Source organism: Telmatherina bonti, assembly GCF_933228915.1.
Source record: "Telmatherina bonti genome assembly, chromosome: 20".
Lineage (NCBI taxonomy): Eukaryota > Metazoa > Chordata > Actinopteri > Atheriniformes > Telmatherinidae > Telmatherina > Telmatherina bonti.
Genome location: NC_136618.1, coordinates 14,063,957 through 14,087,600, shown reverse-complemented (window position 1 = coordinate 14,087,600; position 23,644 = coordinate 14,063,957). Strand labels below are relative to the sequence as shown.

The 23,644-nt window shown below is 37.5% G+C and overlaps 1 protein-coding gene across 1 annotated transcript in view; it reads right to left on the bottom strand.

Annotated features, from left to right (window-relative positions):
- The window catches only part of cntnap2a (contactin associated protein 2a), a gene marked incomplete at both ends in the record, with an annotated part of 342,587 nt that overhangs the window by 132,659 nt on the left and 186,284 nt on the right, over positions 1–23,644 (bottom strand). Inside the window, 6 exons of the mRNA XM_079259621.1 lie at positions 5,189–5,338; positions 15,684–15,945; positions 16,695–16,838; positions 20,235–20,419; positions 22,445–22,595; positions 22,828–22,880. Coding sequence (XP_079115747.1) covers positions 5,189–5,338; positions 15,684–15,945; positions 16,695–16,838; positions 20,235–20,419; positions 22,445–22,595; positions 22,828–22,880 — 945 coding nt within the window. The remainder of the gene's footprint in view (positions 1–5,188; positions 5,339–15,683; positions 15,946–16,694; positions 16,839–20,234; positions 20,420–22,444; positions 22,596–22,827; positions 22,881–23,644) is intronic.

Below are 23,644 nucleotides of genomic sequence, written 5' to 3'. Positions count from 1 at the left end.
GTGTTTGTGTCTAAGTGTTTGAAGCTGCCAAGTATCCGTTTGAATGCATTCACAGGAAAATTACTCATCACCCAGGTGAACTGAAGCTTTCTTAATTCCATTATATCATACTGTAAAGGTCATGTAAGACACAGTGTTTTGAGCTTTTTTTTATATCTCTCCATCTGTGTTACAGTCAAACTGCAAATTAACTGTGATGAGCCCTAATTTAATTTTGTGAGGCAGTTTTTATTTGATTTTCTGCCTATAATCAAATGAAGAGGAAAAATACTTATATAGTGAAACTGACTACTGATATTGAAGCTCAGTTCCCCTTCCTCTCTCATTTATAAAAACAGAAACACTAAACTAAAATACTTTTAAAAAAAAAACAATTTTCTGAAAAATATTTTTCAATAGAACATATTCTTTAATAAAGGATGTTGACTCCAAGTTCCACAAGGGAATGATAAAGAGCAAGAAAGAACAATGCACATATCGTTTATGTTGAAACGATGGCTTTGGAAGAGGCTTTTGGATCTTTTTGTGGAGATCTGTCAAAGTGATCTTTTGATTCTTTAGTAAAGTTTACCTTTTTTATTTTGTCAGTAGTACACATCCAGTTCAATGGCTAGAGTATACTGTATATTTAACATTGAAGAGAATCTTAACAATAAGGCAACAGAACAAATAGAACATTTTGGTGCACACAGACAGAAAAAACATGGCAAAGAGGAAGGCCTTTCGATAGGAAACACCGACTTTAGGACAAAAAGAAAGAACAACTGTTGACAAGAGCTTATTTTGTGACACAATACAGTGAAATAAGGAGCACCCCATGCAAATTGCAAGACTCTTCAGAGTGGCTGTTCCTCAGCCACCTTCCTTCTAATTTAGATGTGCACTGACTTTGAAGGAGTTACTTACCCTCTCCTAAAAAATCTACTTAGCTACAAAAACCTTGTGGAACTTTAAATGTGGAAGTTACAATCAATGTGAAGCCTATTGAAATGTAGTAAAAACCAATTTGTTTTAATATATGAATAACATCAGGAACATATACACAATTTATTTTATCTGTAGATTAAATTGTCCATGTGAATCTTTCTATACTGGACGCACCAAGACAAGAGTCAAGGACAAGGTTGTAGAAAATGCTATTTGGACAAAAATACAAAACAAACAAACACAAACCACAGATTATGCAAATGCATCACATTTTATGGAAATGTGGCATAATGATCCAAGAACTTTAAAATTTGTTGTGTTGAAAGGCATTATGAGGAATATCAGAGGAGGTGATATTATAACGATAGCTGAGATTGTACTGCTAAAAGCAGGTGAACTTTTGGTCAAATGCTCTATTCTTTTTTTTAAAAATAGGTTTTGGATCTCTTAAACACATGATCTATGTGACATTGAGTATGTTTTGAGCTGTGTGACTTTTCCCTCCCACTGATAAATTTATTTCCCCCCAATTGTTCAAAATCTATTCCCCATTTTTATGTTGTTGTTGTCATTTCCTTGGCTGCTAACCAGTAGGCCTGAGTAAGACTAGCTTAGCTAGTGAGATTTCCCTGGGCAATGTTTGCCACAGAAGTCTAATGAAATATTTTTCCATCTAAAAATAAAGGCTTTTAATTATCTTGTAAAAGACTGCATTTGACCATTTTTCAGGCCAATTTACTCTTCAAGATAATCGAACATGTTTTCCCTTCAAGCCAAAAGCTTAGGTTAAGGATATCATCCATTTCTGTAGTTGGAATGAGTTTTGCGGAGCCACAACACGTTAATATGTTTGATTTACTGCTTCTGAATCTTTGTCTAAGTAACTTTAACTGGCAGGAGGAAACAAAACAAAACAAAACAGAAAAGAAAGAAAAACACAGAACCAAAGAAAAGCAATGAGCAGCATGGAGATCTGGCCTATAATCAACAAGAGTTGCCAATGAAAACAGCAGATTGATGCCTTAAAGCCATGAGATTCCAAACAGATGGCTACCTGGATGACTGAACCTACATAAATTACACAGAACAATTATGTCAGGTCTTGTCACGTACATTAAAGAACAGTCTTCATAAAGCTAAAGGGTCTGTGCTAATTGTGGCACGCTGTCTCTGTGGCAGAAAGGGCTGATGGAAAACTGTAAGAGAGCTTTAGGACAGCTTAATTTGCGTGGCCTCTTTGACTCTTCAAGTTGAGCGATCAGAGAGAATAATTGAGGGCAAGCTAAAGGCTAAACTATCTTTGGTGCTCTCAGTGTATGATTGTTACTTCTGTTCTAGGATGGAAATTAGCCTGTGATGAGGTTGAGTGTTTTGAATAAATGTTTCAGAAATTATTGCTGAGCGCAAGTTCTCCTCAGAAGGGAAGGTAAAGGAGTTTCAGGGCTTTTGGACAAAAACAGCCCCACAGAGACACAAATTTCAATATTATGGAGAAAAATCTGGACTGACAGCAGAGCATTATGCAAATTTGTAACCAAACCCAAAGATTAGGTTACAATCAAACAACCACAAAGTGTCTAGAATTCTGTTTAGACTCCATTTCAGAAAAGTCTTCAAAACTTTTTCCCTAGTCTGAGAATTGGTGGCCAAAACATCACTTTGTAATTCTTGCCATAGTAATAATAAACAGTTTTGTATCCCCTGCAGCCTTCAAACTTGTGTTTATCACGCGGCTCCCTGCTCCACAGCATTCATTATGTCATGTAAAATTAACGAGTAAAGCCCCAGTCACAGCTGCTGCTAATTCAGACTGCAGACTACTGCTGTCATCGGGGAAAAACACTGGAAAAGCTGTTTTAGTTCACAAACTACAACGATACATGTGAGTGAGTGGATTTCTTTGAGGAATGCATGTGCATATGTTCAATGTGAAATGTAAAGTGATGCCCTATATTATACTGTGCACAGATTTGATGCATAGTCTTTAGTGTTGCACTGTTTCCATTATATCCTGCAGATGATATATATATGTAAACTACATATACATGAATCATGCATATAAGAAATACATACAACTTTATCTATGCTGTTTAAACTGTCTCCAGGCTTGCTCTCACCTATTAACCCGCAAACATTTACACATCTGCTCTGAAACCTTTCCCCTCTTCATCTTTCTGCTTGCCACAACTTACTCTTCTTCACTATTTTTTTCTCTGTCCTCCCCTCCGTCTGACTCTTCCTTAATCCATCTTTCTCCAATGCCCTCTTCAAGGAGTAAAGACATTACAGAGATCCTCTCCTCTCAGCCACTATTGATTCACAGCTCTGCTTGCAAAAATCAATAAATCACCAATTGGATCAAAATGGAAACTGGAGAAGAGAGGAAAGAAGTAGAGGAAAGATCAGAGAAGACTGACACTGGATGAAGAGAGAAAGTAGATTTAAGAGTAAAAATGAAAAATGGAAAGGGTTAAACTGAATTGAAGCAGTCCATGATTGACAGAGTTGACTAAGGCAAAAGGAAAATAAAAAAAGGAAATTACATTAGTGTATAAAAACCTAAAAAAGACTGACATCATAAATAAAAAGTAGAGTTACTGTGGAGTTGAAGAGTTTACCCGGCACCAGAGAGAAGTAAATTAAAAGAGACAACAGTGTAAAAGAAGCTGGGTGTGTGCATGGGTGTGTGTGTGTTTGAAGGGTCCTGATCCTTATTGACTGGCCTGAGGAAATGTTTTTTCTTGATTGAGGAGATTGGGGTTTGTTAGAGAGGAGGGACAGAGACTTGATGGAGCTATCAGTGCCAGACTATCTCTCTCAGTTACTGTAATTTCATACAGACCCTTCCACCTCCACTCTGCTCCCCACACACATCGTTTAGCAGACAGATAACGGTGCCTGGCATCATTAACCTGGCATATTTCTAATTCAGACAGATTAAGGCTGCTGTCTGCGTTATCTCTGTGTAGTTGTGTGAGCTGTGGCTTGTAGCATCTGAGCTCTTGCTTATAGGATGCACACTAATTGAAAAAAAACAACAACAAAAAAACGTAAAAATAAACAAATTATAAAAGCTACATATAAGAAAAAATTTATTGGTAGTGGTACATGGTGGAATATACTGTATAAAATTAAGCCCAGACTCACAGGCTTCATATATTTTTATATTCTGTAGCTGATGACACAGATGCGCTTTGCCGCACTAAAACTCTATCTGCCACCATATTCAGTACCTGCTCTGGTATCTGCTGCTACAATGGCTCATTCATGTTGTCAGAGGTGCTGTACATATGCTGTGCACTTGAGTGTGACAACAAGAGAGAAGACCCAGATATTTCTTTCTATCGATTACCAAAAGAAGAAGAATGTTGTCAGGCTTTCGGCGATCAGGAGGGATAACTGGATGCAAACTACAAATAGCAATTTGTGCAGTTTACATTTCTCATCGGGTGAGTTTGAATGCAAGTTAGGAGAGCAAGCTTTAGCTATTGCTTACTGGGTGTGATGTCTTGTACAAATATTTCAGAAAATTAAGTGATTAGAGTAAATCTGATTAGACACCTGTGTCACAAATGCATTTTATCAGCATTCAAGATGAAGATCTTGCTGTAGCGATAGCAGCTGTTAGCTTAGCTTGACTATCGGTCTATAGCAACAAAGGTTTATTGTTCTTGAGATGGCAAATTTTTGGGTCAATCATCCAACCAGCCACGAAAGGCTTATCAGTCGATGTTAGTTGTTGGAAAACTTCTGCAGAGACTCTGTAAGGATTACATATAAAAAAAATACTATTTTTTTCTGTTAAAATCATAATGATCCATGAGCCTTATGTTACATAAGCCTCACTGTAGCTCAAATAAAGCATACATTCCAGGATGCATCTATCTATCTATCTATCTATCTATCTATCTATCTATCTATCTATCTATCTATCTATCTATCTATCTATCTATCTATCTATCTATCTATATTTATATAAATTGTGTTGCAGTCATCTTCATTAAACTTGGAATTAGCAGCTATAGTATAATTTCCACACAAGAAAAGAGTTTGACAGAACTTCAAGACATGTGTTAATGGTTGACTGAGATGCAACTTGAAAGGCATTCCCTACATTATTTTCACCTCTCTGAGCACAGAAAATGGCTTAAACTGATGCTTCCCTGATGGCACAGTGAAGGAATGTGGTGGAATGATGATCAGAGGTCGATGGTGTGCTGTTCACATCAGGTCATCTGCGATGTTGTTAGAGAGCCCTTACCTCCAAAGTGATAAGTTCCTCCTGTGGTGATGCTGAGAGGTGAGGTAGAACTCACAGCAGATGCATCCTCGCTGTCTACTGCCAACATGGCAAAGTTTTCCTTGGCAACCAAACGTATCGCATGCCACTGGCCATCATTGAGGCCTGAACCTGGTGAAAAGACCAGTGAGAACAAAGGTTTAGTGAAAATATTTATTTAGTCCTTCTTATGATTTCAAATGACTAACAACTATAGCTAAATCTAAAAAGATAAATTTTTATTTGAATTCATACTTCTTTACTCATGAACTTTACAATGAAGACTTTTTCTTTTCCCCACAGCAGCTCCAAGTCTAACCTGGCAATAGGAGAATATGGAGGAATATCAAAGCTGAACTGGAAATCAACAAGACTAGGTGACTCATCAAGGATAAGAGATACATGGGTGGCAAAACTAGGAAATGAAATTTCTTTTTTGTGATATATGTCTCCCTCTCTCTATTTACCTTCTACTTTGTCACAGCATCTTTTTTCCAATGGCTCTCTGGTGTGACGAGCGAGCCAACAAAGTAAAGATAAGCTCAGTGGAGGATAATCTTCCCACCTTTACGGCTTTTCCCCTCACTTTTACCTGTAGTTATACGGGAATGCTGATTCTCTTTTATTCCTTCTTTGTTCTTTCATACCCCTCTGTGCTTTGTCCTTCTGGCCTGTGGCACCCCCCCTTCCCATTCACCTGCGTCTGTGATATGTTGGGTTGTCTGCATATATCAGTGTAGTACAGTCTAGTGTGTGTAGTTGGTGAAAGCAAGTTATGTGCTGTCCCTTTCCTCCTCTCCGTTGTAGCTGTGCTCCATTAAATATGAGTGATGTTTTGGAAAGGGGCATTACTACTGGAGCTGAAAGAGAAGCCAGCTCACTCTCATCACCTTCTCCTCTATACATCACCCCTCACTGACACCAAGCTCAATTCACACTTTCACCCTTGCTTGCATCTCTGTCCCTCTGTCTTCATTTTCTTTTCTATATTTCTGCGTTTAACTTTTCTCCTTCCTTTTTGTCTAGTTTATATGCTTATATTCTTTTGTGCCATCTGCTGCGGTATTTATCTTTTTCAATACAGTTTGGTTCACTGCTTCACTATAATTTATCAATAGTGAAGACACTGCAGCAAAGTTCAAGGTACGGTCATCTGCAAATCAGTCTCAGCAGAGTGCACGTGTTCATGGATCTGGTTGTCATGGTCAATACACATGGTTATTCATGTCAATACATTTGAACCATATGTATAAGAGCATCAGCAAACTTGCATTATTTCACTTGCTTTGTGTGCATCTCCATTGCCTGTCTTTTGTATTACTTCCCTGAATGCACTGCAAGACTATGTGTTTGATACTAAAAGGAGGTTACCCTAATCAATCTTCATCATCATGGTGGCCACATGTGTCTAAGAGCGAGCGTATGTGTGATCAAGTGGTGCTGAAAGAAATAAAAGGCCAAAATGGCCTTGGGCTGAGACTGCTGTGGGCTTGTTCGGCTGTCTTTGCTTGTTGAATATGCACAAACACATACATTCACAATATAGAATAAAACTATGTTTCTTCAAGCTGTGATAAATAGAAAAAACAGTGATTGCATGAAAATTTTGTTTTTTTTGTTGGTGTAAATGAAATAAATTGAATCCAAAAGTAATGACATAAAGTGAGGATTGTTCTGCATGAAATGACAACAACAATGAAAAGCTGGCTCTGGTCCAGAGCATCTTTGATAACCTACTTCACTGACAATTACGTTTCCTCCCGTATATTGGTTTAATGTAATCTCTTCCAAACATTGTTCTTCAGTCCCTTCCTCCTCTACTGTCCTTCAAATGTAATGGAAAGCAGCTGCTGTAAAAAGCTCCTGTCCCCTGATCTGCTTCAACATCACCTGTGAGAGCTTTGAATGATGAGCTTATCAATGATAGAAGTGTTACCAACCTTTCACACTCCCTGCAGCACACACACCAACAGGCAAAAGATGCCTCACACACTAACACACAGCCTCAAACAATGCTGCCTGTCACAGATAAAGAGAACATAAAATAATGAAGGACAACTGAGAAGGAGGGAGAGATTTCAGCAGATAAGACCGCTTCATGGCTTGTTCTGGACTTGTCGTTGGATATGCAGGCGCCTGATAACAAGGCTGACCAGTCGCTTCACTCGGATCTGAAAGGAGAGCTAGCTGTGCGGCCATTCATCTCACAATTCGCGTTGAAAATTAGAAAAGCTCAATTCCTTTTGTGTTTCAGTAAACTGAATTGATATTTAATATTTTTAACAGAACAGCAGGAGTCAGCCAAAGACAGCAGGACTGACTGTGTGAGTAAAATAGATCTGTTGTGTGTGTTTGTCAAGGAGTAAGTTCTCCTGTCCATCTCAGAAGTTCCACATGAGATGCTACAGTTGTTGGATCATTGCTGTAAGAATTTATTATACCAACAGAGCAGAGAAATACCTGCAGGGATATAAAAGATTTATAACCTACTGGACAGTCACATTCATTTGACATGAGTCAGAAGTCAGATATTTGTCAAAGTCTTATTTTCTATTATTTTAATCTGGTTAAAAAAATAGTTAAATATAAAAAATAGAACTAAGCTGTAAACTAACTAACTAACTAACTAAAAGGAACAATGGACTTGTAAAATCAGCTCTGGGCATTGCGTCAGAATAAAAAAGGTCCCAGGTTTGTATGGAGGGTGTGTGTGTGTGTGTATCTGTGTGTTTGAGAGATTAGAGCTCTGCAGGTAAATATTTACAGGATATGTGATTCACATTAACATCTTTTTCCATGTTTGAGGAAAGTTTCTAGACAGTGGTTTTTCAAAGAGGAAGACTCTGCTGCTGGTGCTGCTGGGACTGTCTGGGGCGTGTGCTGAACAAGAGCGTGGCGGCACTGACCAGTGTTTACAGACAAATGGACAGACTGGTATCAATATGTGAGATGAGACATTGTAGTGAAACAGATTTTCCAGATGACTTTCTCTGTTTGACAAGCTCACCAGCAAAGATTGGACCATTCAATACTTAAATCCCACTATCCAAAGTCTGCACAGATACTGGTGGAGCTTCAACCCAGCCACAAGTACCATATGCGTGACCACAAGCATTGCCTTTCACTTGAGATAGAAACATGGCTGACATTGACATTTCTCTGCTGTTACAGGTATCTTCATGGCAGCTATCAAAGGAGTCTACTTCTTCAGGTTCACAGCCTTTCAGCATACTACTGAAATAGCACATAACAATTGCAAATGCATTAAATTTACAGCTAGAAAAAGGGGTGTGTGGTCTAAATGTACCATCATGAACAGTGTGGGCTCTGGGATGGAGGGGCTTATTTCAGAACCTGTGGTGGTTCCTTGTTCTCTTCATGACAATTTCCTTATTTATTGAGTCATGTTTTTCACCAAATTTGTTCTTATCTTAAACAAAAGTTAAATTCTTACCAAAAACAGATTTTATCTCAATAAAACATGCATGGCAGCAGTGGCTTAGAAGACTATGACAATGTGATGATCAAAACAGTAATTAACAAGTCTAACCAGATTAATGAGTTTTGGTAGTTTGTATCTCAAACATTGAGAGTTACTTTTTGATTTTATTGGTTAATTAGTTTATTTTCTGTATTCAGTTTATGATCTTAATAGAAGTGTTTTTTTATTTTTTTATTTGTGGCTTAACTTATTCCATGTGAAGGATAGTGTTTATTATTATCCATATGGTTTCAGAGAGTGTGCAGTAAATGGAGGCAAGTAAATATGAAATTACTTATAAATACATTAACTTGAATGTGTGTTATGTGGTTTTAGAGCCAATACATTAGTAATTAGGAATTATACTTATTTTTTCAGCCATGTATTCAGACATGTATTTTTGTATGTAGTGTGTAGTTTAGATATTTTAAATGGTATTTTGAATTGCAGTTTGGGATGATTTTGAAAAATATGCATGCAAGACTAAACATCAAAATCACCATCCTACTTGCAAAAGTAGGTGAATAGGTGTATTGAATGCAGTACAATGAGAGATTTAATGCATCATGCTTTGAAAAAGCCCTGACCTGCATGAAGTAATGGTTGAAAAAAAAGTACATTACATTTGGATTCATGCTGTAATTCAGCGTTGAAGGTGTGAAAAACCCTCATAACTTAACCAATACCAGCTGAAACTCAGGCGCACATTTAAAATCAATCATTTATCTGCATGTATTGACACATATTGGCTCCTGTTTCCATGGTAACACAGGCAGATATGACTTACAGCTGACATATTCAAACAGTAAAGTCTAAAGAACACCCTCACATATTCCTTCAACTGCAGCAACCTGATTGAGTAAATAAAAGGATTGCCAAAGAACAACCATAGGTGGTCACTAATAGCACTCCAACAGGGGGACTTAGACAAAAAACAAAACAAAACAAAACAAAAAACCCTACATAACGCTCAGAAATCTAAACTCACTGTTTTTGCACATTTCTTTTTATGTGATACAAGGACTCACATAATAACAGTGTAAAGGAAAGTATTGGTAGACAAAGAGAAACCTTAGCCCAGTCTCCGCAGTCAACTCCCAGATGGAGTGCAATGATTTGTCATACATTGTCCAACTTCAGCTCAGGACAGATAGCAGTAAATATAAATTAATCACAGTACAAAATAATATAATCAAAGATGATTAATAATATTTATTTAAAAAAAGCAAGAAATAATTAAAATATTAGTGTCAAGCATTTAATCGGGCGTGGTACAAGAGGGAAATACAGAACAGGAATAAGATAAGAGAATTTATGAGTTTATTGTAAAAGATTTTAGTTATTGCTTTATAAACTCAAAAAATAAATCAGGGAAATATAGCATGAGCTCACAGGAAAGTGCCGATTATACAAGTAGTAGAAAAAAAAAGGAAAAACTATTCTAAAATGACCATATGAGCATGTGACATGGAGGAAAAGCACATCTTACAGTGCTTTGTTTTTCCCATCTTCTTGGAGAATATGTTAGCATTAATATGCAGTGGAAATCTTTGTAAAACTGTAATGTGTGGATATTATTTCTGTGACATTTTCATCCTGCTCCAATTTCAGCTTCTCTCTCATCCTTTATTCTTATTCTTTCCTCCATCTTTTTTCTTCTCCCCTCTCCCTGCATTCCATCTCCTCTCCTTTCCTATCCTTGTTTCTATTACATATCGATCCTGTATATACACTAAAAATGAATTTTGTCTGCTTTAAATTTATGGGCCCCCTAGCATTCATGAATTTATTCTCCCCATCTCCTCCACTCCTAAATATTGGGGCCTCTGCAGTGATTCGAAGAGCTTTGCACATCTTCGCAGAGGGCAGTGTGCCAACCACACAAAGCCTGTGAATCTGTCATATTAAACCTTGCCTACACACACGCACTCACAAACACACACACACACATTTATACAAACACCAATGCACGTAAATACTGACACTCCAGGGAAATGAAACAATAGAACATTGTAATTGCGGGTGGCTGTAGTATGTGTCCTCCTTAAATCTATGCCCCAGGCCTTTCCATTATTTTAATGACATGCTTCCTGTTTGAACTATGCAAGTAACCTCATGTGTGACTGACAGTAATTTTGTATTTCCAAGGAACTGATGGCATTACATCAAGCTGATTGGATGGATTTGAACACATATGTTCAAGCAAAAAAAACAAAACAAAAACAAAACAATAAAACAATGAGAAACAAACACAAAAGACAAAAGGCCAAACCAAAGCATGAGGGCAGAGTTTTAACATTACACATATTATAGCTTCAGATGCTGAAAATGACATCTCCACATCCTATGATTGGAACACGCGTCACCTCTGACAGAGAAGAGTTTGTGAAATGATAGTAGCTTGTTAGTATTCAGTAGAATGTTTCTTAAAAATAGAAAATCATTAAGGAAGCATAATATTGGATCTTTAGCTGATATTGGAGATGCTGATATTTCACAACTCAATTGGCCAATAACCATTATTTTGCTCCCACACCTAATAGCAAATATTAATGAGTTTCTTCTGTGGTGGAACTAAAGTCCAATATTTTTATACATACTCTTTGCCATGCAGATGTAAAAAACAAACAAACAAACAAACAAAAAAAAATTACAATGTAATATCAATTTTTTGTGCAAGATAAGAGAAATTTGTGAATTTGCACCATGTAAAACACATGAAACTGAATCATGCCCGTTGTTTATAAAACAAACTTAAACACCCTATTCTCCTTAAAATAGACCTGGTTTCTTTTATTCAAGCACCTTTTATTTCATAAGTTAATTATAATCGGGGAATGGCAGATATCAAATATATAATTTTGAAGCTGACATCGGCCAATAACGATATCGTGCCACGTGCACGAATCATGAATAAATAAATGTAACATCAAAGAAAGAGCCAGAAAAGCAGATAGAAGGGATGGAAAGTTTTTTAATGACTCCAAAAAGTGTTGCGTGTTCAAAACAGCCAGTTCCTTATTATACCGTGAAGCGAAAAGACATGTCACATCCTGGATGTTGTTTAGTGTGATTTTATTAGTCCTGGGACTTTACTGGGTAGCAGCGGCTCTAGAAATTCACATGAACTTATAGTTTTACGGTAAAAAAAAAGTACATAATGGGTCTTTAAACAAACAAACAACACTGTTGTCCACAGGGATGAAATAAATGTAACAGATCACCTGCATCCTTGTAAATATTTATCATATTAAATGAATAAGCTAAAAACACAGACAAATTAATGCTACTTTTTTTTATTTTAGAAACTTGAGGATTATTTCCAGCCACTTACTTTCTGATTAGCATGCAGGCAGGTGTTCACAATTACATTTTCTTTTTGGTGCTTTGGTACAGGAGATTTTAGGAAATAATCTATCTGGTAAAATTTATACCAAGGAAAATAAAAATAGATCTTTATCAATAATATCTATATTTTTAAGCTGTTTTATTATAAAGCTTAATAGTTTGTTCTGCATATTGGCCAATTGACCCTGCACAGTCATGACATCCTGTAATATGATTTTTATATTTCTTAAAATGTAAAGAGCCTGTGCAGATTAATATTGTTACCAGGTAAGTAATTGGTATGATGCTGCTGCATGAATGTTGCATTATGATCTGGAACAGTAATAGAAATGATAAAATTAAAAGATAATTGGATTCCCACACGAGACTGACAAGATGGGCTGACAAGATCTACCTGCAGGTAGATATGCAGCTGTTTACAGCTGTGTCTTCTCAACTTGCTGGTATTGTTTATGATTAGCCAAACCAGGAAAATTAGGTGACATTAAATGTGACATGATTGTTGGTTCCAGACAGGCAGGTATTTCAGAAATTACTAATCTACTGTGGCTTTCAAACACACATCTGTAGGGTTGCAGAATATCATCCCACAGCAACGTGTGGAACATTGAAGCAAATGGGAAACAACAGCAGATGGCTACATCGGGTGCTCCACCTGTCAGCTAATAAGGAAAATGCAATTATAATTTGCACAAGTCTAATAAAATTAGAATATAAAATAGAACATTTTGAAAAACATTGTCTGGTCGGATTAGTCTCCATTTTAGCTTCTACGCACATTCAGATGGTAGGATCAGGATTTGGTGTAAACACCATAAAAGTATGAATCCATTCTGCCTTGTTTCAACCATCTAGACTGGTAGTCTCATGGTGTGGGAAATATTCTCTTGTCACACTTTGGGCCCTTTAGTAACAACTTAGCACTGTCTAAACGCCCAAACTTACTTAAGTATTGTTGCTGATTATGTCTATCCCTTTCTGACTACAGTGCAGAGGTGTATAAAGTAGAAGTAGAAGTAAGAATAAAGTAGAGGTCCATGCTTTTAGATCTACCTGTGCACTTAGAACAGGTGTTTTCACTAACCGGCTCATCTACCTGCAGTAGAGCTGAGCTAATTAAATTCACCAGGTTTAGTGACCGTTGGAGAGAGCAGTCGGACAAGACTTCTACTTTATACACCTCTGCTCCAGTGTACCATCTTCTGATGACTACTTCCAGCAAGACGATGCTTAAATAACTAGAAAAGCACTCGGAGAGTCCAGACCTCTCACAAGGACTTTAAAAAGTTCCTGGATCTGAACTGTGATTCGGATCACCACCAAAATAAAATCAGTTCTTCCTTTTCAGATTTCCAACAACTTCTGAAAATTTCATGAAAATCCGTCCATAACTTTTTGAATTATCTTGAACACAAACAGATAAATGCCAGTAAAAATATAACCTCCTTGGCAGAGGTAATAACGTGAGGTATACATGGCTGGAAGCAATGTTGAAATCAATGTATAGAGTGCAGAACATAACACTTCAAGTCTCGTTGATAGTAATTCACAGGTCATACAAAACCGAGCCAGCAACATGCTCAAGAACACCTCTACATGCACACTGGAGGAGCACAAAATTGAATCACTTATATTTTAGGTATTGAACAATACAGTCTAGCTCATGAGCCACCATTGCTTCTATATATGAAATGAAGCATTAATTTATCACCCCTCATCCAAACAGCCTTCTCCCTTACTATTACAACGCTCCTTCGATTTATGGATGTGAAACCCCTCCATAAAATTAAAAATTTCTTCAACTGCCCACACACTCGCATAAGCACTTTAAGAAGGATCCTGCAGGCTTTATCAAGTACATCTGATGAAGAGAAAAATGTGAACAGCCTTTAGCAATAGCTTTAAATCAGCCAGTATTCTACTGTGTTAAAAATGTAAAGTGATTGTCAAACATTCGCAATGGATTTATTATAGCAGTCTTCTTACTTGTTACTTGTAGAATGTTCCACAATAATTTCTCTTTGTTTCTTAACTTTGAGCCACTAACACCTGAGCAAAACAATCATCTGAGTCTCTGTGAGATGTGCATCTAAATGAAACTCTTCAATATCTCGGCCATTCATTCTTATCATTTCCCATGTCTGTGGACATGTTTAGTTTTAAACTGGGTCTTACAACCAACACCCCCACATTCTTTTATTTCCTTTTTCTTTTAAATGAGTATAATGCGACTATACAGAGTTTTATATCTACTGTGACTTTTGCTTTGTTTATCAGATTTGGATGTTTGATAAGCAGCATGTGGTTAATTTAAATAGAAAAACATGTTGGAGCTTCCTGGACAAATCGTCCTCAGTGAGAAAAATGACTTGTGTGTGTGTGTGTGTGTGTGTGTGTGTGTGTGTGTGTGTGTGTGTATGTGTGTTTTTTAAGAGACCTGTGTTTCTCTCATTCTTGCTCTGCTCCACAGTGCATGCATCTACACATCTCTCCTTTGTATATTTGCCATAAAGAGGGAATAAGCATTTCATTACAAGTCCACTGAGCTCCCACTGTACCACTGAGGCCAGAAGCTGGTGTGGTTTCTTTCTAAGAGATACTAATAGCAGAATCAAAGGAAGGAGTGTGTGGTTGAATGTGCAATGTTTATATGTCCATGTATTCTAATACTGATGTAATCGCAGGCTCAGACACAATTAGCCTAGAGGGTGACTCTGTAATAATCCTTACCCCTGGGCATAATGGCCTATTAAAGCAGCAGTGGACAGAATAAATGAGTGTGTCTGAGGAAAGCAAAAGATAGGAAGAGAGAGGGGAAAAAGAGCCTTGGAGAGGAAGGGAAGGGGAAGAAAGGTGGAACTGAATTCAGCCTTGTTGAAAAAAGAAGTATTTCCAGCCTTATTCTGCTTGTTTCTTGTATAATGTTACATTTCAGCTTCAATCTCAACTCATAAAACAAAACAGCAGATCCAATTTGACTTGATTTCTTTCTTCTTTTAGCAGCTCTGTCTACTGAAGTAAAAAAGTCAGTATCTTATTTTAGCAGCATAAAACTGTGTTTTATGTGTATTTTTTGCAAGAACTCTCTCTCTTCTCTAGATCATTTATCAGTGTTGCTGGAGTAGTTAAGACAGCAAGTTGAGACATTGTTTGTGGAGAAGTGCAGAACAAGGCCCGAGCAGGAAGAACCGAAATAGTCAGCAGCAATGTGGCAAATGTGATAATTTCTGTGCTTGTGCTTCATTAGTATAGACAGCAATGTTTCATAGTTAAACTAAAACTACCGTTTATCGCCTGCCTTTGAAAATGTTCCATGCTTGTTCAAATTATAGCTTAATAAGTAAAACAGAAAGTTCTATTTTAAGAAAATATATATTAATGGCAACTTTTACTTTTTATTAAACTGTGAATCCATCAATAATATTGTGCACAAAACTGTCAGTTAAACTGAATCATGTCTGCATGACTGTTGCAGTGATCTTTTTAGCAATGGCAAATAAAGGCTATGCAGGAGAGAATAAATGACAAAAGCAAGAGAATGAACTTATTTTTGTTTTCTGGTTTAAGAAACTAAAAGCTAAACAAAAGAAATCTGCCAATAAAATATGCTATGTGTTTTCATGTGAATGGACCTGGAGACAAACTCACCTGATGGCAGGTCTACCCGGTAGTTTCTGGCTGCTTTTGTCACATTGATATGAACCATAATTTTGCCCTCTTCCAGAGAGATCTCCAGGGTGCCATCATCGAGATTACTGAAGAGAAGAAGACCATCAGGGTTCCATGTACGAAACTGGAAGCCCACAGACACCATGCTATGGTTGGCTCGACCCGGCAGTTGCAGGAAGCTGGTGGCATTGAAAAAGACTGGGAAGGTGTGCGTCTCCACACAGGAAAATGACAGGTTACGCTGCTAGGACACAAATCGAGAAAGAAACAATAGAAATATTCTTAGTCTTCAGTGAGCAAGAAGTTAGATTCTATGTGATTGTATTTGATTAGTTATTCTTCTAAAGCACAGACAGACTTTTTTTTAAAACAGGTTTTATATCTTTGATTCCAGTTCCTGCAAAATATGTTTTTCAACATTTGTTAGATTAAAAGGTAACACTTTATAATACTGGAACAAATCAAATACTTAGTAAGTGAAGTTTATTTAATTAAATTAGGTGTGCTGTTCCTTTTGCATGTAATTGCTGGATTAGAGCTGACACAGCTTTTAATGTGTTGAATTTTAATCTTTTCATCCCCAAATGTTAAACATGTGGTGGGAAAAATGAAAATGCATTTAATATACTTCTTATATTTAAAAAACACTGAACACAAAATGTCCCACAGTCACTGCAGTGAACTTGTATCTTGGTAGGTAAAAGAGAAATGGGAGTCAAGATAACAACAGGGAGCACAAAGACACCAAGTAAACACATTGAGGGGTCACTGACAGGTCAGTTGTGCAAATTAATTATGAATCTGTTAAACCATTCCGATTCCATGAATAATACACCCCTTTCCACATTTGGGTCAAGTGAATGTGACATTGTTATGTAGTCAGCTGCCTTTATAAGTGTTATTTTGAACTGTCAAGCTTTACAGTATGTTTTGTCTCTGAGCTGTTTAATTTGATGTGTGCATACGAGTGTAAATGCACTTTACTCTTACAAAGCTGGAGGTGTCAAGCTTCTTCCGACGGGCCAGATCTGTAATGTTGTCGCCATTGTAGTTGATGCTCTCCATGCAGCCTTTGAAGTTTTTCCTCCCACCTCCCACTGGCTTACCACTATATGGCATCCCCCCAAAACTCAACTAAAAAGAGACAAGAAGGGCAACGAGAGAGGAAAAGTAAGAAGAGCTGAAAAATTAAAACACATGAAGAATCATTTCACATTCAGTTTGACATTTTGGCTTCTTCCATTAATTATGCTAAATCAGTAATTTGTCTAGGAAATGGTCTTAATGGCAACAATATTAGAGTGCAAAGTTTACTTTAATATTGAAATAACTAATTGCAAAAATCTCACTTAACACATAGTACAAACACAAAAGGGCTCAAAAGAAATTGGCTCAACACGTAGTTGCTATCATCTGGAAAAAAACAAACAAACCCCAAAACAATCATAACAACAACAAAAAATAAATAAATAAAAAGAAGAAACAACAAACTTGTGCTGCCTCTAGCCTACATGACAGCTGGACTCATAGCAGTCTGTTCTTAATTATGACGGCCCTACTATTTGATTTCTTGCCAATGTTGTTCTCACTCTCAAATGTAAGTCGCTTTGGAGAAAAGTATCTGCTGAATAACTATAGAATAAAACGTAGTTTTTGGTGTCATTTGATTTGTGTTTTTTGCTGAGGTTTAACAAATAGATGACTCTCAGAATAAAGTCAGCTTGGTTGTTAGTAAGTGAAAAGTGTCCATGTAAAGCACTGAAGGACAACAAAGATAGGTGGTTTTCCCAAATCAAGAGTTTCTTTTAATTAGCTGAAAAAAAGAAAGAAAAAACAAACACTGAAATTGGCTGAATAATAAATAGACAAAATGAACAAAAGAAACTATCTGTACGGTTAGGAATACCATACCATCCCTGTATTCCTGCCAGCATACAGGAGTCCATGTTTCCTATTCTGGGTCCAGACCATATCCTCCATAAAAGTATATAAACTTCTGTCTGGGTCAGATATCAGTAGTATAACTGAATAAAATAATGGTAAATACAGGATGTATATGAAAATAAATATAGATAAATTACAGACAAAATAAAAATAGTTATAATTTCCCAAAGCATAAGAATAATATCTCAATGTATTTTAAAGTATGTGGCAGCAGGATAATTCCAGAGTGGCATGCATACACTGTATTTCAAAAAAGAAACCCATACAGTGCAAATCCATTGCAGTGCAATGTGGCAACAACAGCAGTAAAGAAAGAGTCAAAGAGAGGAACACATTGTCTTGTTGAGAACAGACATGATGAGCAGAGCACTGAGGTGAGGACATGTAGAGTAATAACCAGGCATCTGGTGGCAGCACCCAAGGACACAGGACTGATGAAAATGTAAAATGTGTTTAACACATTTCTACAGTTGTACTTGTGTTTAGCACTCCCTTTCAGACACAGCTCTGTGCCCTGAAGGAAGCAAAACTGATGGAGGGTGGCGTGCAATTGCCAGTCAATATACTTGTCTGTATGTGTGTATGTTCATGTTTGTATTGTGTGTGTGTGTTTGGTGATGCTGCAGTAGTCTTAGTAATTACTGCCAAGGGTAGTCTCAGATGCACCCTGATATTTAGTCCACAGGCTTAAATAAAGGCCAAAGACACACATAAATGTGGAAAGGGACATAAAGACACACACACAAAAGTCTACACACTGCATGGAGCACAGTGATACACTTTGACTAAAAGCTGGTCAGAATTTTGTAATTTCTGAAGAAACTTAATATGGCAATACCACTGCTAGGATTTATTTAGGGTACACATTATGCATATCACACACACACACACACACACACACACACACACACACACACACACACACACACGTACGCACAGAAAATCTCCAGGAACACCAGACCCGGTTGTAAAGATTTCCCTGAAGATCCCTTAATTCAACAGGTTCAGTTTTAATTGGACTGTGCTTTGTCCTGCCCTATTTCTCAGCATCCTGCTCAACACTGCAGTAGATCAGCAATATCAGCAATACTCACTAAAGGGTGTACAGTTAAACATGAGCATATCAATAATCACACACACACACATTTTGCCTCATACACCCTCATGCCCAATGCATCCCATGATCAATTTCCTGTTTTCAGTATTATTAGTTGTACACTTTGCATTCCATTACCAACTGATGTTAATTATGTGAGTTTTATGGATTAGCACCACAGCACAGAGAGAAACCAATATTTAATTTCCTGTGTGGTATCAGTGTACTGTACTGACCACCAATAATGAGAAGTTTAAATGCAGCGGCAAATCAGTTAAGGGCAGAAGCCCAGACAATAAGGTTGTAACAAGAATATAGAATGAAAACAGGAAGATGGACTCGTTGTCACACACAGGTTTAGCATGTTTGGATAAACTTGTTTAGACTCCTTGTGACGGTACAAACTGACTCTGAAAACGGTTCATATTTGTATTTTCACTGTTTTGCATTGAGCTTTGCCACAGCTGAGACTTTTTTTTAGAGGCTCAAAGTTCAGCTCCATCATTGAGTGTCAAAACACAAATGCAAAACACTGCAAATATCGGGAAGCAAAGCCTGCAAGCTAGTTCATGAAAACAGCGCAAGTGTGGTTTTTGCCACCTTAATGCAAAGGGACAATGGGTATTTTTAAAAGCACATAACGACCCATCAATAAATGATGTTAATATTTTGCTATACATGCACAGTTTAAATTGGACTTTCAGTGTGGAATAAGTGTCATTCAGCACATTTTTGTCACAATTTGCTCCATGAGCAGCATCACACTGAAAGTATGGTGGCCTGGATTGTTATGAACTTATTCAGATTCAACATTCATCTCCCAAAGAACCAGCAACTGATCTCTTCAGTTCCCAGATGTTTGCAGGCACTAAACATGTTGCTGTACTCAATTCCAAGATGAGCTTACACTGTTTGTGTAATTGTAAAATTCATTCATTCATCCATTCATTAACCACTTAATCCAATGAAGGATTACGGGGAAGCTGGAGCCTATCTCAGCAGTCTTTGGGCGAAAGGTAGGGTACACACTGGACAGCTCGCCAGTCCATCGCAGGGCCAAACAGAGACAAACAACCACTCCCGCTCACACTCACTCCTATGGGCAATTTAGAGTAACCAATTAGCCTAACATGCATGTCTTTGGACGGTGGGAGGAAGCCAGAGTATCCGGAGAGAACCTACGCATACACGGGGAGAACATGCAAACTCCACACAGAAAGGCCACTGACCAAACCAAATCGGGCCAGCAACCTTCTTGCTGTGAGGCCACAGTGCTAACCACTATGCCACCGTGCAGCCTAATTATGAAATTGTATTTTTAAATGCTTTTATAATTGTTCATAAGCGCTAACAATAAGTTTTATTTAGATTTTGAATAATAATAAAACCTTTTTGGAATTGGTCTTATAGGTCTATGGGCTTGATTGGGCCTGGGGGAGACCCTGATCCTTTGCCTTAGTTCTGCATTGCTCAGTGTAGTTTCTCCTTACCTCATAGTCCAAATCAAGATGATCAAACTCTCCATTGGTCCTGAAGTGCTGAGTGTGTCTGTCTAATGTGAAGTTGACATTGCGGCGATATCGCTCAATCACCACTGAGTGCCAGTGGTTGTCATCCAAGAGGCTGCCAGTGGTCACAGAGGTATGGCCGAGGATGGAGCCATACTGGTTACTGCCTGCAATACACATAATGTATTATGGTAAATTTAAATGTTACAACAAGAAGCCACTTGTGACTGCAAGCAAATCAAAACTATGTTTGAAAATGCAGTGCTTTCCAAACTATGCTCCCACACCCACGCCAGTGGGTTGAGTTAATATATTTGACCCCATTTTCTTTACTGTGCCAAGTGTAAGCAAAAGTCATGTCAGATTTTCCTTTCTCCACAACAGGCTGTTACTTCGGGCCAGATCCACTAAGATACCAATTTGAGTGCGCAATCTTGAATTTTTTGCACAGGGCTGAACCATACTGTGTAGGTGATTTACTAAAAGTCATCGGATAAAAGGGCAGCAGGTGCAAACATGTTGCAGACTCCCTACAGGGTTTTGTCCATTTTGTGGTTTGCGGCATGGAGAGTTTGGAGAGAAAGTGCAAAAGGAACTTTGACCCAATAGTAATGGAGGTATCAGTTGACGAAGCTAAAAAACATTTAAATGACCTACAGCAAAGAAATCTGACCTCAATCTCTCTGTGGGAGCAAATTGATGAAAAAGTTAATATTGATGGTAAACTGATGTGAACAGTGGATCAGGTAAAAATATGGTATAAACACATTAGGAAGCAATGAAATACTGGGGTTTATTATACCATCTGCAAATAAAACAGGTAAGGCCAAAGGGTGTAGGAGGTATAAACTCTGAGCTTTAAAAAAGAAAGAAAAGATGACTAAATATGACACAGGCTAGGTCTTACAGGCCTAATTTATTTTTACTAAAGATTTTATATATTGACCCATCGAGAAGCCACCTGTCGATACACATTCTCAGTTTCTGCTGTGGGCACAAGCTGCACATGGGTGCAATCATCTGCCCCTGTTAATCTGGGTAATCCAGTTAGTGGAAAAAAAAGAACAAAAAGCTTGTTTTGTCTCTTTAATGCCTGCAGAGTGTGCGGAAACCTAATAACTTTGACCATCCGGTGACACACAGCATTTAGGAATCAGATAGCACATCTGGTTTAATAGAAGTGGAAGATCCCAGTTGTGACAGCTGCTGTATGCTGCAATGATGCAAATACAAAAAAGTGCAGACTTATAAGTAGTTTTATCATTGCAGGTTGGCTATTTCGTGACTCCTCATCCTGGCTCCAACTCTGTCCTGAGTTCCTCCAACAGCTCCAAAATGCTGGATAAGAGATACTTTTTGATTTTTGGTTCCTCGTTCATCCAAATAATATTCATGAAGGTGCAAAAGACGTTCTCTATGACTCCTGGCTTTGCTTTCATATCTCCTTGTAACCACAAGAACTGCAGACATGTGTGCGCAATTACGCATGCATACTATTTGCACGTAGTTTTGAAATGCATTGAATATAGGTACAGTTTCTATGAGCAACATTGCTCTTAGTTTTGATGAATCAATTTGCAGGTACAAAATTACTATATTTACATTTTCTCCTCCCAACACATGCAGAACAGTGTGTGAACTCCCCATATTGCATATTCATTGCAGCAAATGTACTAAATAGATGGAGACGTGCTATTTTACAACTTTGAAGGGTGCAACCCTCAAAGCACACTGTCATTAAATAAGTTTGTACTTTATTTTGTGTGTTCAGTGAGTGAGTTTGGACACGCGTTGGTAAACTAAAAAAAAGCTTAATCTATTGTCACTGTTGTCATTTCTGATACATCTTGAAGCTTTAAATAGATCCAATATTCTTAGTAGGTTTCGTTAACATCAACACCTTAGCTGATATCAGCAAGCTAATATATTCATCCTTTTTATGAGCTTACATGACAATTACGTGAATGAATCTAGCAGCAAATCATCCAAACACACTAATTATTATATCATTATATAGGATATTGTGTCTATTTCTGCACAATGGGGGGCAATAACCTGGCAGTCCTTCCAGGTGTTTGTGCCTGTAATGATGAGCAAACACTCATAACATGTCATGATAATGCAAACACAATCAAATTTCAACCAATAGGTGAAAAAAGAACATTGTGTAAATAAATTAATTTTGAACCCACCCAGGTTTATCTGCAGGAGAAGCTTGGCTTTGCGGAGCTCCAAGGTGATGTAGTCTCCCTGCTGGCCCTCCCCGTGGAGAATCACACCCTCGCTTTCCGATGTCTTAAATCTCAATGCGATCACATCTTTAATGATCTTCATCTTTTTCACCTGTGCAAATTTTAAGAAGCACAATCCCACAATGATTACAACCACAGGTCACTCATTTTCTCTGACACAAGAAGCAGAACAGTATACAAAAAAAAAAAAAAAAAACAACCTTAAAAAAATCTTCAAGTTGACAACTTTTTTTTAGATTCTTGTGAATTTGATCAAATAAAACAAAATAAGACAAAAAGGTTAAATAATACAGAATAGAATTAAAATAAGATAAAACCCATACCTTAAAGCGATATGAGATGACTCCCTGTCCATCAAAGTTGATGACATCCGCCCCTACAAGAGACCAGCACCAGAGGCATGATTAGTGTAAGTAAAATTAAAAGAGACTGGAGATCTTAATTATAGAAAATTCATGCACACCCACAGAGTAATGCTGAAAAGCTTAATACATGAACATGTAAAGAGCCTTTCGAAATGTAATCTTCGTGCTAATTACCAGCTTTAAAGATCCAGTGTGGCGGATGCAGTGATATCTAGCAGCATAAATTACAGACAACAACCAACTGAATGTCCCCCCACTTTATCCTCCTTGTTCAAGTGTGGGAGAAAAACTGACTCTCAAGAGCAGAATGTGAAAAGATGTACTGGACTGCAGAAGAGACACTGCATTCGAAAATGGTGAAGAGTATGGAAAAGAATCCACCAAACATAACCTTTTTACACAAGATCTCTTAAACGCTGAAATATTAATATTATGTGTAAATAATTACGTTATTAAAGGTGAAATCTTTCTCACAAAAGGTCATGGATACTATGGGTATACTGTCAAAATGACTAAATCCAAATACTAAAATAAGTTTAGCATATTGTGAAAAATAAAGTGTAAAATAAAGATGCACTGCTTCAGGTTTCATTACCCATTTGTCAAGTGATTGGTGGAGAAGACATTTACATGTCAGCATGATGTGATGGGTTGGAGATGGTAGAGTTCAGGATATGGAAGGAAGACACGGCATGGAAAAAATTGGATCATCACCTACAGACAGAGAGACTCATGCACAGTCACGCTGGTGCTCAGACTGAAGTGTTCCTGTGCT